At 38.3% G+C, this 15,746-nt stretch overlaps 1 protein-coding gene across 1 annotated transcript; it reads left to right on the top strand.

Annotated features, from left to right (window-relative positions):
• Nucleotides 1-351: 351 nt before the first annotated feature.
• fbxo11b (F-box protein 11b) lies at nucleotides 352-15,617 on the top strand. Its single transcript, XM_084434368.1, has 22 exons — nucleotides 352-738; nucleotides 2,872-2,999; nucleotides 3,122-3,203; nucleotides 3,338-3,482; nucleotides 4,396-4,525; nucleotides 4,786-4,869; nucleotides 4,984-5,116; nucleotides 5,243-5,349; nucleotides 5,511-5,622; nucleotides 8,164-8,270; nucleotides 9,320-9,457; nucleotides 9,549-9,766; nucleotides 9,939-10,119; nucleotides 11,402-11,524; nucleotides 11,613-11,698; nucleotides 11,869-11,945; nucleotides 12,146-12,289; nucleotides 12,582-12,692; nucleotides 12,964-13,071; nucleotides 13,178-13,286; nucleotides 13,376-13,474; nucleotides 13,740-15,617. Exons 1-22 carry the CDS (start codon nucleotides 651-653, stop codon nucleotides 13,867-13,869), a joined length of 2,640 nt encoding a protein of 879 aa, XP_084290494.1. The 5' UTR covers nucleotides 352-650; the 3' UTR covers nucleotides 13,870-15,617.
• The last annotated feature ends 129 nt before the right edge of the window (nucleotides 15,618-15,746 follow it).

The raw sequence follows: 15,746 nt of genomic DNA, 5'->3' as shown, positions 1-15,746 counted from the left end.
AATTAATCAGGTTTATAAGAGTAATGCATTAAGGCGAGTTTGTCTAGTGCAAACATCTTAAACCAGAATACGATATTTCGCTGGTTTAAGATGGTCTAGCTGGTCTCCCAGCCTGACCAAACTGGTGCTCAACTAGTAAAGCCAGAACCACCCATAACCCACTTTTTGCTATCTTGACCAGCCTTGGAGACCAGTTCTGGCTGGTTTAAGCTGTTTTTTTTAATCATCAGGGAAAGCTTTTACACAGTTATAATCTCAGCGTCATGGCACCAGGGCTGTTAACACTTTGAATCTGAACTTCTCCAAAATTGGAGGATCAATATTTAAAAGCAATTACTCAATGTTACTCTTGCTGAATACCAGTGGTGCCCCCTTGTGCACGTTCACCATGTCCATGTTAATGGCTCCTCCTGCTAGAGAGAGAGAGGGAGAGAGAGAGAGAGACACGGAGCTCAGCACAGGGGGGAGCTGTCCGAAAAAACACACACCAACAACACCCCGAATAAGAAAAACTGCCTAGGGTTGGTGTCCTTTTTCGGCGTAGACGGGTGATTTGACTTGTTTCAGACCAGAGATTTGTGTAAATGCTAATAACACCAGAATAAGGTTCGAGGGAAGCGTATTTTTTCTGGGTAAAGTCACCTCGCCAAATGAACTCCGTCAGAGCGAGCAGCAGGAGACCCAGGCGAGTGTCGAGGCCGCGCCCGGTGCAGCCGGAAAGAAACAACGCAGAAAGAGGTAAGACGGGGACCTTTTATTCAACAACGCTTCAATGTTGTGCCGTGTCGTATACGGTATTTAATCTATCTGACCCGACACGGCCACTCCGAAGCCGCACGGCCTGATTAAAAGGGCTTGTGTGCAGAGCGTCGAGGCGCATATATATATAGGCCAGGCCGCGCTTTGTTTGGGCTTCACGAGCCCGAATCGTAAACGGCTAGCTTTCAACGCACTCGTCACCTTTCCTGTTTAACTTTAAACCTAGAAACAAGATAACAAGGTAAATGTTGATTTATGTCTGGTATAAGTTATCTGTCGTGGGTTATAGGTGGAAGAGAGACGTGAGAAGTGGATTTAAGCAGGAAAATCTGCGCTGCGTAGCTGTAGTATTCAGTGTTGAGCTGCCGTTGATAGCATTGTCAATTTACACCAAATACTAACACAGGTGCTGCTTTCCACACCGCATTAATGTCTACAACTGCATTGTGTTTATTCGGGTTTCGTTAGCTTTGAATGCAGTGGCTGTGAAGTTAACTGTTTACACTGCTAGGTAGCACGCTAGCTAACGTAAGTAGCTGCGCACTTGAGCTCACAGCGAGAAAACGGGGTATGATAAAGGCTCTCTTTGCTCTTTTGTTGGGGATATGTGCATGGTGGAACATTTATCATACGGATAGTTATTTTTGTTGGTTTGGTTTGTAGATGCTTTGCACATAGCCCTGGGTTCTGCTGATGAAGGTGCTTCTGCGATGATCAATCAGAAACCTTTGTTTCCACGTTTAGCTGGGTTACAGACCCCCTACTGACAGGCTTTCTGGTCTTCTTTTGAAAAAAATCCATTGATAAAGTGTTAATGCGTTAGGTTTGCATGCTCTTTAAGCATGTATTAGGGTTTATTGGTTTATTTTAGACCAGTAGTGATCAGTGCATTTTGACTACCTCAATGTTTACATTTGTTCTGATGTTTGCAGTTACTGTTTATATCAGTTAGAACATCAGCCTAAACAATGCATTGACTTGAGTGTACAGACCATTCATATTCTCAAAGTTAATATTAATATAACCTTTACACTAAAAAGAACCCAATGGTTTTTTTTTAACACGCACCATAGTAATACTAGGATATTACCACCTGATAGCATCAACGTATCACTGTCAACATATTCCTTAGTTAGGGTAGTTGGACTTTTTAGAAAGGAAAATGATGTAATATCTGTATTTGTATTACATAAGGGTGTGATGTTATGCTCTTAAGTTCTTATTTGGGTACACATTTTGTTAAAATCTGTGCATGCTGTTTTTGGTGAAAAGGAAGAGCATCTTCTCCATACTGCTTTGTTTTTAGACGTTTTTGGATGTGGACACTGACTAGATGCATATGTAGGCACAAGGCAGGCAGAGAGACTGACCAGAGCCATGGCTGAACAGATAAGGATTTCCTTTTGTGTTGATATTTTGCCCTGATGTACTTTTTGTTGCCTTGCCGTCTTGTCTGTGAAGTCTGCTACCGATGGACCAGTCAGCTGTGAGTTGCCATACAATTCGTGACAGTTTAGAGAGTCAAGCTTTAGCTGCTCTTCTCATCTTTCACTTTTGGATGTTGTCTCCAGGTACCAATTGTGCTGTAGGGAAGGACAGACCGTAAGGCTCTCAGGTGATCAGTACACCAGGTATTGACAGGTAGGTAGGTAAGTCATTTGCAGCTGAATAAAGATTAGCAGTCGTTTTTGCCGTAGTTTTCTTGGTTTATGGATAACATATAATGGTGTTTACATTTGCAAAACCAATTGTATGAAGAAGGTTAAGGCATTTAGGATTTTTACTCCTTAAATGCGTTAAGATATGGAAAAGCAAGCCTTCTGGAAGTATGGAAATTCAGAGTTTTGCACCGATGTGTGATGTTCTTACCTACTGATGGGCAAAGGTCTTGTCTGCACTGCTATGCTTTTGGAGAAAGCCAGCAATTTTATTTGACTATTTTCCTTGAGAGAATGGGTCTGTTTTGTTCCTGCAGGCACATTTTGCAATGTTCAGTGCAAACATGGAAATCAGGAGTTTGTGGTGGAACTTGGGGTCTGAGCTTGTGCAGGGCAGGTTGAGATATGTTTTGCTGAATGGATTGTTTTCTTTTTCTTTCTATGCCCTCTGTAGATGAGGACATCCCTGCAGATATGGTTGCAGAAGAATCTGGTCCAGGAGCTCAAAACAGTCCATACCAACTCCGTAGAAAGTCCCTGTTGCCTAAACGAACCGTGTGCCCCACAAAAAACAGTATGGAGGTAAAGATTTTGCACTTTTGAGATAAAACTAACCCTGTTTAGTTTGTACTTTTGACAGAGATAGCCCTACTAAAGTTGTTTTAATCAGTTTAACAAGTCAATGTCTGATTTGTGCGATACAGGGAGCCTCCACTTCAGCCACAGAAAATTTCGGTCACAGAGCTAAACGTGCAAGAGTGTCGGGAAAATCCCAGGACCTGCCAGGTGAGTGAAGAGTTGTGGTCTCGGATCATTTATTAAAAGTTTTGTTGCTTATCAAAGGACTATTGCTATTAATTACGTGTGCTTTGCAAGCAGTTTGCTTTATATATATTTTTTCCCTGTTGACAATGTTTCAGCTGCCCCTGCAGAGCAGTATCTACAAGAGAAGCTTCCGGATGAAGTCGTTCTGAAGATCTTCTCCTACCTGCTGGAGCAGGACTTGTGCCAGGCTGCTTGCGTATGCAAGCGTTTCAGTGAGCTTGCAAATGACCCCATTCTCTGGTGAGAATTTACATACTGACAATAGAAGGATTTGCAGAAGTACATTAATTACTTTCATTGGACTATGGAAGAAAATGTTAAGGGCAGTGTCATGCTGTAAGTGGGATACTAATGATCCAGTAGATTGAGACAACCAGCGCATTGTCGCAATGTCCTTAAAAAGTTATGTTATGATGATCATGACAGGGAAACTGCACTAATAGGGATGGTTTGCAAAAAATATAAGAGTGTAATGCTTTTACAGCGGACATTTCTAACATCTAATCTTGACAGAATTGTCTCTTGAGGTCTTGTTTGCAGCTTACACAATAGAACAGTATAAACTACCGTTCAAATGTTTGATGTCTGTATGTTTTTTGTTTTTATCTCTTTGAAAAATGTCTCTTATGATCACCAAGGCTGCATTATTTGATCATTGTGAAATATTTTTTACAGGTTAGAATAATTTTCTATTTTAATATATTTTTAAACATAATATTTCTGTGATGGCAAAGCTGATTTTCCCACAGCCATTATTCCAGTCTTCAGTGTCACATGATCCTTCAGAAATCATTCTAATTAGTTGATTTTGTTCTTGAGAAACATTTCTTATCAACGTTGACATCAGTTGTGGAAACCGTAATCTCTTTTTCAGGATGTTTTGATCAATAGAAAATTATTTTTTTTGTAACCATGTTAGAGTTTTACTCTCACTTTTGATTAATTTAATGCATCCTTGCTAAATAAAACAATTTTTTGGAAAATAAATAAATAAATTGAACAGTAGTGTTTAAGCTCAGCACTGACCTGAAATTGCTATCAAAATGCTTATCAGCCACCATAATGTTTTGTTAGTGGGGGATTGGTTCAGATATGACCTTTTCCATAAGGTTATATCTTTAGTGATTGTTTTGTCTGTTTGTGTGTTTTACAGGAAAAGACTATACATGGAGGTGTTTGAGTACACGCGACCCATGATGCATCCAGAGCCGGGGAAGTTCTACCAGATCAACCCGGAAGAGTATGAGCAACCAAACCCATGGAAAGAGAGCTTTCAGCAGTTGGTATGAGAGCTTGTGTTTCTATTTTCCTCTTTAAATCAGGATGGATGTGAATGCTTAGATGATTTTTCCAGTCTGATGCATTTTGTTTGTGATTTGTCACAATGAGTAATAATGATATTCACTCTTCGAAAGTTAATAAAGTGACTAAGGCCACATTTGCACCATGTTAGCTGTCCATCTTGGGTAAACCAATCAAAAATATTAAATACAGGTGCAAAAAATGAAGTATTCATTAAGTCTTTGCTTTTTCTTTTCCACAGTATAAAGGAGCACATGTAAAGCCTGGTTTTGCAGAACACTTTTATAGTAATCCAGCCAGATACAAAGGCAGAGAGAATATGTTGGTATGGATCGTTGGCTTCAGCAATTACAATATATATTTTTTTTTTTTTTTTGAAGAAAGTTCAATAAACACATTTTCAGCTTCATTGTAATGACAGCGCTTTTCTGGTTTTCAGTATTATGACACCATTGAGGATGCACTTGGAGGGGTGCAAGAGGCTCATTTTGATGGCCTGATATTTGTGCATTCTGGCATTTACACAGATGAATGGATCTACATCGAATCCCCCATCACAATGATTGGCGCAGGTGAATCTGATGACCCTGTTTTTGTTACCTATATCCTTTAACTTTAAATCTTGAAAATAACATCAAATGTTTAACCTTGCATACTTTGACTAAAGTCACTAACACCCCTGTTTTCTTTCCTTTCAGCCTCAGGGAAGGTAGCTGACAAGGTTGTCATTGAAAACACTAGAGATTCAACGTTTGTGTTTATGGAGGGATCTGAAGATGCATATGTGGGCTACATGACCATCAGGGTGAGTAACAGTTTTTACAGCTTTTTCTCTTTAGCTCATTGCATGGTGTTTTTTAGATAATAATGCTGGCTCATTTCTAATTCACCCTTAATGCTTTTGATCAGAGGCTGCAGCAAATCATGTTTTTGAGTGATTGTAATATTGCTTTTTTTTTGCTTCAGTTCAACCCTGATGATAAGTCAGCACAGCACCATAATGCTCACCACTGTTTGGAGATCACGGTTAACTGCAGCCCCAATATCGACCACTGTGTTATCCGCAGCACCTGCACAGGTAAGCTTAATTTACACTACCATCTGCTTCCCTAGCATAATACACTTCTGTTCAAAAGTTTGGTGTCCGTAATATTTTAAAATGTTTTTAGAAGAAATTTCTTGCGCTCACTTAGGCTGTTTTTATGTTAACAAAAATCCAGGAAAAAACGAATATTAATGTTATATAAATGTAATATTGTGAAAAATTATTATTTAGTTTTCTATTTTAAATGTATATTTATGTTATTTATTTCTATGAAATCAAAGCTGAATTTTCAGCAGTCATCAGCAGTCTTCAGTGACACATGATCCTTAAAACCATTCTAAATATGCTGATAAGAAATGAATGCTGACATTTCTTATCAATAGAGGGTTTGCACCAACGTCACGATTTGGTCAGTTACCCGGATGCGCGGCCATATTGGAGGTACTCGGATGTAAACAACGGCATGGATTGCACTGTTTGTGTACTACTGAACACATTGTTACACTAATTTATGATGTCTAAACCACGGAAAAAACACATGGAAGCTGCGAAATCATATAGAGAAGGACTTAGTAAGCAGGAAAGAGCGCGAAATTGACAAACTTAAGTTAATATGTGGTAAAGATCCGAACGAGCTAGCTTCTCTAGTCCTTACTGCAATTCGTCCTTCTATTTCTTATCAAGATTGGCTACGTTCAGACTGTCAGTCCAAAAAAAGCACATGAAATCCATTTCAAGCTACATCCATATGTGGTTTGAAATCCTATTCAAATCACATATCAGGAAATCCACTTCAGTCTGAACGCTCTGATCAGATTTTGCGTGGTTTATGTGACTTTCTCACGCCACGTAAAATGTAAACATCAGACGTTTTATAGGGAACATGCTGAAAGTCGCTGCCGAAACAAGGCTGTGTTGTTGCAAAGTGCCAGGCGAGCAGAAAATTATTATTTTTGAAACGTATTTTAAAACCGGCGCGGAAAAAGAGTTGTGCATACCAGCCTCCTACAGTTCTGCGGCAGGCTCAAGACGCAGTAGTCCAGCGCGGCTACACATTTCCATGTTGTAAAATTTAAATAAGACAACATTTCTATTGCAAATGCAAACCCCTCCATCAGCGCAACATCATTGCCGTATTGTCAAAGATCTGCGTGGACACACAAATCGGATCTGAACAGTTGCGATACACAGTGTGGACATCATTTTAGATCATATTCCAGTCGGATACAAAGATAATCGGATTTGGATTTGGACTGACACTGTTAATCTAGCCATAGTGAACTACTTTACGTCAACATTTTAGTGCCAGATTTGTAAGGTAAATCATTTATAAACCTACGCCATCACAGGAGAATACATCAACATCTTTCTAAATATGCTAACTGTTCATCGCAATTATATACGTTTAAAGCCTCGCTTTGAGTTTGCATGTTTTAATGTCCACATATTCTTGTTAAAGAAATTGCAGTGACTGTAGCATTTCTATCATAAAGAAGTGGCCCAATATTAAGTGGACATTTTAATGCCAATATTAAACTAGGATTTGACACATGCTCTAAAGTGTGACAACAACAACGATCACCAGGCATGTGGTGCCCTCTTCAGGCATTTGTTATAATACATAATGCATTATGATGATAGCAATGTGCTGAAACGTTTGCTCCTGTTCATTTGTTTTTAATTAACTTTGCACTTTTTGCGCTGTGCAATCCAGAAGGAAAAAAAAAGTTTTGATAGACTTCTGTAGTCTGTACTGAGTTCAGTGTGCGGCCAGCCACCTTCTTGCTCGTTTTTTTTATAATACATAATGGACATAGGTTGATTGCTAAAATACATAATGTAATATACAAACATATTAAGTGTTTGATTGAACCATTTGATTATTTTTTTTTATACTTTATTTGAAGCAATAATAATTGCTTCATTGTTATATGTATTTTAAGTAATTTTAAAGGTTATTGTTTGCCTTAGGTCTATTTTTACTACTGCAAAAAAGTTATCCGATTACTCAATCGTAAAATTAATCGTTTGTGACCGGCCTAATGAAAACAGTGGTGCTGCACAATATTTTTGTGGAAACCGTTATACTTTTTTTAAGGATACTGTGTTCTTTTGAACTTTCTTTTCATCAGTGTTTATTTGAAATAGAAATCTAGAAATGTCTTTTTTGTCCATCCTTGCTGAATAAAATGTATTAATTTAAAATAAAAAAATAGTACTGACCCTAATCATTTGAACGGTACTATATAGCCTGTCTATTCTGTGTAACTAGGCATCATGGATGGATGCTTACTTCATATCTAAATGCTTTGTGGCACGATTGTTTTGCTCCTCAGCCTAATGTTTGTTTCATTAACATGACGCATTAAGAGGGAGAAGTCCTTTTTACATGCATTCAGTTAAATTGGCAGAAATTCATTTGACTTGAAATGCATTTAAACTTAGTATACATTTTATCAGTATATGTGTTCTCTGAGAATTGATTTCACGACCTTGCTGTTAGTGGCATATTTTAGCAGTTGATGTATGAGAAATTTTATCTGTGTGATTGAGGTCCTTTCTCTGTCTGCGCAGTGGGATCAGCAGTGTGTGTAAGTGGTCAGGGTGCCGGACCTACCATTAAACACTGCAACATCAGCGATTGTGAAAACGTTGGACTGTACATCACTGATCATGCACAGGTAGGAACCTGCATTAAATGAACTGTTCAAAATGGAAATTGTCATTGTTTACTCATCCTCATGTCATTTTAAGATTGTATGCTGTTAAGTTTCTCACACAACTGTTTTCTGTACAAAAGGATCACACTGATCTTTCAGTCAAGCCACGAACAGGGAAGAAAAAAACATTTAAAGCTTCTTAAAAGTGATTCATATGACTCGTGCACAATATTATAACAGAACTGCCAACTCTCACGCATTCACCGTGAGACTCACACTTTTCACACACTCTCACGCCACACATCCATTTTTATCACGCACAGAAAAATCGCAAAGCAAAGAGGACTTTTTTTAACCTTATTTTTTTTACTACCAGCTGATAGTGCTCTCTGTATGTTTAAAGCATTAGGTGAGAGTTTTTTTTTTCTTGAGAAATTAACGCCTATCTTGTGGACCTAATATTTATCCAAATGAGTCAATATTAAATCAAATCACAAGAATTGAATTGAATTGAAATCGTGAAATTTGTGTCAAGCAATATTTAAAAAAGTAGCTTACCAGAAATTGTACCATGTAAACATTGCAACATGTTGTCCCTCATCCTAATAAAATTCATTTTAGCTACTAAAATGTTTTGACAATCACAATACACTTATTGTGATGCAAGATTTTTTTTTCCACAATTTCACTTCCCACCCCCTTCCATAATTCTCACTCCAAGCTAAACTCAAAAGTTGGCAGCTATGTTATAAGTCTTCTGAAGCCATATGATACATTTTTATTTTGGCTTGGACTTTTCCTGTTATCTATAGTTACATAGTGGTTAAATTACAAGGCTTAGTGTGACTTATACCCAAATGGATTAATGCCATCATGGTTTGGCAAAATCATCTGGTAAAAATGTTGCATTTTTGAACATCTGCTTTATCTCAGTGTTGACACTCTGATTGTTAGTCATAAATTGTAGATAATACAGTTGCAGACAAGACTATTGCCTGCTTTACTGACAAATAATAATCACAATAACTGTATTATGTTTTGTTTTTTTTACCTGTGTGCTGTTGTTACAGGGTATTTATGAAGATAACGAAATCTCAAACAATGCTCTTGCGGGTATCTGGGTAAAAAACCATGGCAATCCTATCATCAGACGTAATCATATCCACCATGGCAGAGATGTAGGAGTGTTTACCTTTGACCATGGCATGGTAATTGCTCCTAATTTTTGTTCAATCAGAGATTTCATCCGTTTTTGGCAGCAGCCAGTAAGCTGATTTCTGTCTCTGTCTCCCTCTGCAGGGCTACTTTGAGAGCTGTAATATCCATAGGAACAGGATTGCAGGGTTTGAGGTTAAAGCGTATGCCAACCCGACTGTGGTACGCTGTGAGATCCACCACGGCCAAACGGGGGGCATCTATGTTCACGAGAAAGGCCGAGGCCAGTTCATAGAAAACAAAATCTATGCCAATAACTTTGCTGGCGTGTGGATCACCTCCAACAGTGATCCGACAATAAGGTCAGTCTCCCTTGTCCTCACTGCCCTATTAGTATAAATCTATATTGCTATTTTTAGACTTGAAAATAATTTTGGGTATCGATTGTACTGAGCTAAGCACTCGGCACACTGTCAATTGATTGATCCATCTTGTTGATTTATCTATAAAATGAGCTGTCTGCTTTTAATCTAGGGGAAATGCCATCTTCAATGGAAACCAAGGAGGCGTTTACATATTTGGTGATGGGAGGGGCCTCATTGAGGGAAATGATATTTATGGAAATGCCCTGGCTGGCATTCAGATCAGAACGAACAGCTGTCCTATAGTAAGGCACAACAAGATCCATGACGGGCAGCATGGAGGAATCTATGTGGTGAGTGAGCATGCACATAATCTGACTGGCAGTGGTATAAAGAGTACCTGAAAACCATACCACCAAAAAAAAGTCACATGATGAATCAAAGTTCATCAGCCGCTTTTCCACACGCTGAGAAAGTTAATACTAATATATAAAAGGTGCACAGTGTCATTCACACAAAACACCATCATGGTAACACACAACACTAAAGTAATGCAATAAATATTAATTTAACAACATTAGATGTAACATAAAACCCTAATGTACATAACTGATCAGAAAAGAAAAAGAAACTGTTATTTCAACAAAAATGCATCAAATGTGAAGTTTACATTTAAATGTAAGGTTAGATCTAAGGTTATGGAATCTTACCGTTTTTTATCTTAGTATTTTTACAGTATTTTACCGTTAATAACACAATCATTTTTACAGTGAGGATGGCGATATCGCTTCTTTATTTCAGACATAAACTGCAGCCAAAAAAAAGTTAGGTGCCATGCAAAATGTAACGAGTAATTGCATTACTCATCACAAATGTATTGGAGTAAAGAGTACATACACTTATTAAAAAATGCTGTCAAGTAGAGAGTAAAGCCCCTTTCACACAGCGCATTGAACCCGGGAAATTGCCGGCAAATTGCCGGAACGCCTTCTGTGTGAACGCAAACACGACCCGGGTTTAATGCCGGGATCGATGCCGGGTTGGGGACCTAGTAACATTGCCGTGTTCAGTCCCGGAACGCGCGCTGTGTGAACAAAAGCCGTAATAATGCCGTGTCGTAGTGATGACGCTGAAGCCAGGATCGTTCGCCAGCTGTGAAACGGTACGTCATGCGCAAGTTTATGATCGAATCAGAGAAATAAATGCACAAGCGTGGTTCATAAGAAATCGCAGCTCATAAGCAAACTGAAGACGCTGCTGAGACATTACAAGTCACATCGATGTCACGTGTCTATCCGGGACATACACGGGTTGTGTGTGAACGCGCTCTCTGATTCCGGAAAATCACTGGCAGTGTGAATGAACCAAAATCAAATGAACCCGGGTCAAATCCCGGGTCACTTTATCCGTGTATTTTCCGGAATCTCTGTGTGAAAGGGGCTTAAAAGTTGCTAATATCTTTAATAAACACCAGTAAAACTACAGAGTAGCCAAAAAGTTAATTAAGTACAGTAACTAATTACATTTACTCAAATACTTTACACCACTGCTGACTGGAATAGATTGCGGGCTGCTAACAAAAAAATATGCACAGTATGCATTGGTCATAGCATGACTGTCTGTTTCTATTTGTAGCATGAGAAGGGCCAGGGTGTAATAGAAGAGAATGAGGTATACAGCAACACACTGGCCGGAGTGTGGGTGACCACAGGAAGCACGCCAGTACTCCGAAGGAACAGGATACACAGCGGAAAACAGGTATGGAACTTCTAAACTTCTTTTGATATAATCTAGATTTCATTCTTCCCTGTTAATATTGTTTTTTGTTTTGTTTTTTTCTGAAAAGGTTGGGGTGTATTTTTATGACAATGGACATGGTGTACTGGAAGATAATGATATCTACAATCATATGTACTCTGGAGTCCAGATCAGGTAGGGAGGAAGTAATTGAATTTTGGCTTCTTGGGGAAGTATCAAGGGTACAAATAGGTTTTCAAGATTCTTGGTTGTAAAAAAAAGTCTACTGAATTTGTTTTGATACCTTTTGGACGCATTGTACAAGATTGATGATGGTTTTGTTTTTTATTTTATTTTTTAAATAGAACTGGAAGCAATCCGAAAATCAGAAGAAACAAAATTTGGGGTGGACAAAATGGAGGCATCCTTGTTTACAACTCTGGTAAGTTCTTTATCTACTTCCTCTTTCCATTTGTCTTTTTACTCATTATGAAGCTTGTTTATGAGTAAGTTCTTTCCTTAGCCGTAATGCTGTAAATTGTGAAAACAGTTACAGATCTCAGCTGTCATATTGGGGTGGCCAGTTGTAAGAGAGGTTTCTGCTTGTTGTTGGTTTAACATAATTTGTTTGTCTGTTCGTAGGGCTGGGTTTTATCGAGGACAATGAGATCTTTGATAATGCCATGGCGGGGGTGTGGATTAAGACGGACAGCAACCCCACGCTGCGCAGGAATAAGATCCATGATGGACGGGATGGGGGTATTTGCATATTCAATGGCGGGAGGGGTAAGAATGGATTGGAAAATTTCTTTCTGCTTATGAGTACAGTGCAGGAAATGCTACGCCAGCTGATGGAGACTTAAAGTAGAAAAATGTAAACAGAACAGATTCCTAGACACGGATCAAGGGTTCTCTTGCGCTAAATCACACAGTTAGTGATTTAATCCCCCAATGAAAGCCCTTGTGATTTAAAACTGAGCTTAATCTGTCAAAAAAGCTACCCAATTAATATAATGGATGTACCATGTTTAATCATTATCATAGAAACTAATAGCAATGTCTTTATATGCATATTCAGGGTTGTTGGAAGAGAACGACATCTTCAGGAACGCACAGGCTGGTGTTCTCATCAGCACAAACAGCCACCCGGTGCTGCGGAAGAACCGGATATTTGACGGCTTTGCTGCAGGTCGGTAGAAGGTTTAAGGTCAGAAGTGCGTACATGCCGCCACTGTAGTGGTCTTAAGTCTTATGTAATGGTTATTTTGGTGTGAAATAATTAAAAAGCAGTGCTATTATAATGATTGTGAATAAAACGCGTACTGGGCATTCTGGAGTTCTTGGAATTGGAATTTGTGTGTGGTTTTTTTTGTGCCATTTTTCTAATATTTAGCCCAAATAACTTGTGCCATTTTTCTAATATTTTGCTCAAATAACACTCTCTCTGTCCCCCACTTTAGGCATTGAAATCACAAACCATGCAACGGCGACTCTGGAAGGCAATCAAATATTCAACAACAGATTTGGAGGCTTATTTCTAGCCTCTGGTGTCAATGTTACAATGAAAGGTAAACGTTATCTTATAAACTCATAGCCGACTATCTTTCTCATTTTACCTCAATAATATGTATGTATATAGATATGTTAAAATAAATCTTTTCCATAACTTTCTAGATAATAAAATCATGAACAATCAGGATGCCATAGAAAAGGCAGTGAGCAGAGGTCAGTGCCTGTACAAGATTTCCAGTTACACCAGCTACCCCATGCACGATTTCTACAGGTAATCAGAAGGCAGGCAACTTGAAGCAGTCTGCTTTGAAAACCAACAGTAATGGTTGTATTTCACCATGTTCCTTTCTCTTCCATTAGGTGTCACACCTGTAACACAACAGACCGTAATGCAATTTGTGTGAATTGTATTAAGAAGTGCCACCAAGGGCATGATGTGGAGTTTATACGGCATGATAGGTCAGTGCAATATATACACTACTGTGTACCGTGTATTCTCTTATGGTCTCCAAAAATACAGTAAAAACAATAATGTTGTGAAATATGACAATTTCAAGAATAGAAATTGTAACACTGTAAATGCCTTAACTAATACTTTTTGGAAAAAGTGACAGTTAAAGTGAAAGCTATAGTTCCTGGTGAATTGCAGAATTACAGTTTTTCTGTAACTTTTAGTTGACTCATAGATTCTGCTCTAATCCGTTTTATAATCTCTTCCATATAGGTTTTTTTGTGACTGTGGCGCGGGTACATTGTCCAATCCTTGCACATTGGCCGGAGAGCCGACCCATGACACGGACACTCTGTATGACTCGGCACCTCCCATAGAATCCAACACATTACAGCACAACTGAGAGCGAGCTCATCCTTCATCACAGCACCCTGGTCTTTATCTTACCTGCCTACAAATCCAGAGCGCCTGCCATTTCTGGGCCAGAGAGACCTGGTGTGCAAAGTGTGTGTGGATAACAAAAGACGTCAGATGTCAGACTTTGAATTAATCATTTTAAAAGAAACTATCTTTGGAAAGGTGAGATGCAGAACTCTGAAACCGTGTAAAGCTGCCTCAGTACTGTGTGCAGATACTCCTGTATATTGCTAACTGAGAATGCAAGGAGTTCTCTCCACTTCTGCTTGGGAGCGTGATGGATGATTTGGAAGAGTGAAATATTGTGAAGCAATATGTTGACTCAGGATTATGGAGATTATGGAGGTGGGTGCCACAGTGGTGGTGTTTGGGAAGGGAGTAGACTTTATTTGGTCCTTCCAATCGCATAGCCCTACGCTGTGCGCCCTGCCCTGTGCAACTTCAGTTCAAGTGGAGATTCAAGACAAGTTCTGCTGCAGTTTATGTACAGATCTGACCGCGACCGGAGCCACTAGGAGCTACAGATTGCGGTTTCTCAGATTAGAGGCAGAGCCATACCAATATGGCTCCCCGGGGAAATTTTTTTTTTTTTTTTTTTTTTGACAGCAGATGTGCTGAAATATATGTATGATATAAAAAATTAACAAACAAACAAAAAAAAAACCAACAAAAAAAAAACAAACAATGTGATTAGCACTTGCTTTTTTATTTTAAATATGTTAATATGTTATTCTGATCTACAAATATGATTTTAATGCTTTCTCATGTAGTTTTATATTTTCAGGCAAAAAAAAAAAATCTTACTGTATTTGAATGTCTTTTATTTTATTATATTATTATTATTATTGTTATTAATATTTTTTTGTTAGCACACATTAGGCTTGCTGTAATCATACACATGTCTCAGCATATAAGTTCTTTCTGTGAAAGAGGAATAACAAAGAAAAGATCAGAAAACTAACACTAAATTGTCCTCCAGCATTTTTTTTTTTTTTTTCATTTTAATGAGATGAATTCTTTAAAGTGAAATTCTTTTATGTGAGTGATTGATGTGTGGAACTTACGGTTGTGCATTTTCAGAAATGTTTGCAACACCTTTGTTGCTGCCATTATTAGAAAAGGGTTATTTTTGCCTATTGTATATAACTTTCTCATTCTCAAGTTCCCTTTCTTAGTATTTGGAGCTTTCATCTCCAAGCGGTTTGAAGTGTTAACTAAGGGCCCAAAGAATTCTGAAACATGTTTGACCATTAATCTTACAGAGAATGTAAAGAAAAGATTTCTATTAAAAAACAATCCCTGAGCATTTTCATTCAGTTAATTTTTGTTCATGTGGTCATAGCATCACTGTTAAAAGTGCATCCTGACTATTTTATTGCATTCTTTTGGGCCCATGGCCTGACTTGTGCCTGTTTTTAAGTACGATGCTGATTTTGAAAAGCCTTGCTGGAGTTGGTTATATCAGAGGCCTCTGGCCTCTTTAAAGCTGAGACAAGTATCTCTACAGCCCCATTGTCTTTTTGCCCCTGAAACTCCATCTATGTGTAATGTGGTGACTGTGGCTTCTCATGCAGCCTGAATTTTATGCATGTGTACCATAACATCTAGACTTAATATATTGTGAAGTCTTCAATAACCATTATGTAGATGCTAGTATGAATTTTAAAATGGTTTAATTTCCTAGAAAAGAACAGAAACTGGTCATTTTTAAGAAAATAAACTTTATTAGATCAACTCTGGTTGTGTTTGTTTTTGTTGAATCCTAACAGTACATTCGACATGCACTACTATCTGATAAAACTGTAGCCTGTCTTCCTGTCCATAAAACATCTGTCACTACGGTTGAACAGAATAGTATACTGC

This window comes from Rutilus rutilus (assembly GCF_951802725.1).
Source record: "Rutilus rutilus genome assembly, chromosome: 16".
Lineage (NCBI taxonomy): Eukaryota > Metazoa > Chordata > Actinopteri > Cypriniformes > Leuciscidae > Rutilus > Rutilus rutilus.
Note: the sequence above shows the minus strand (reverse complement) of the source record. Positions and strands in the feature narration are given on the sequence as shown.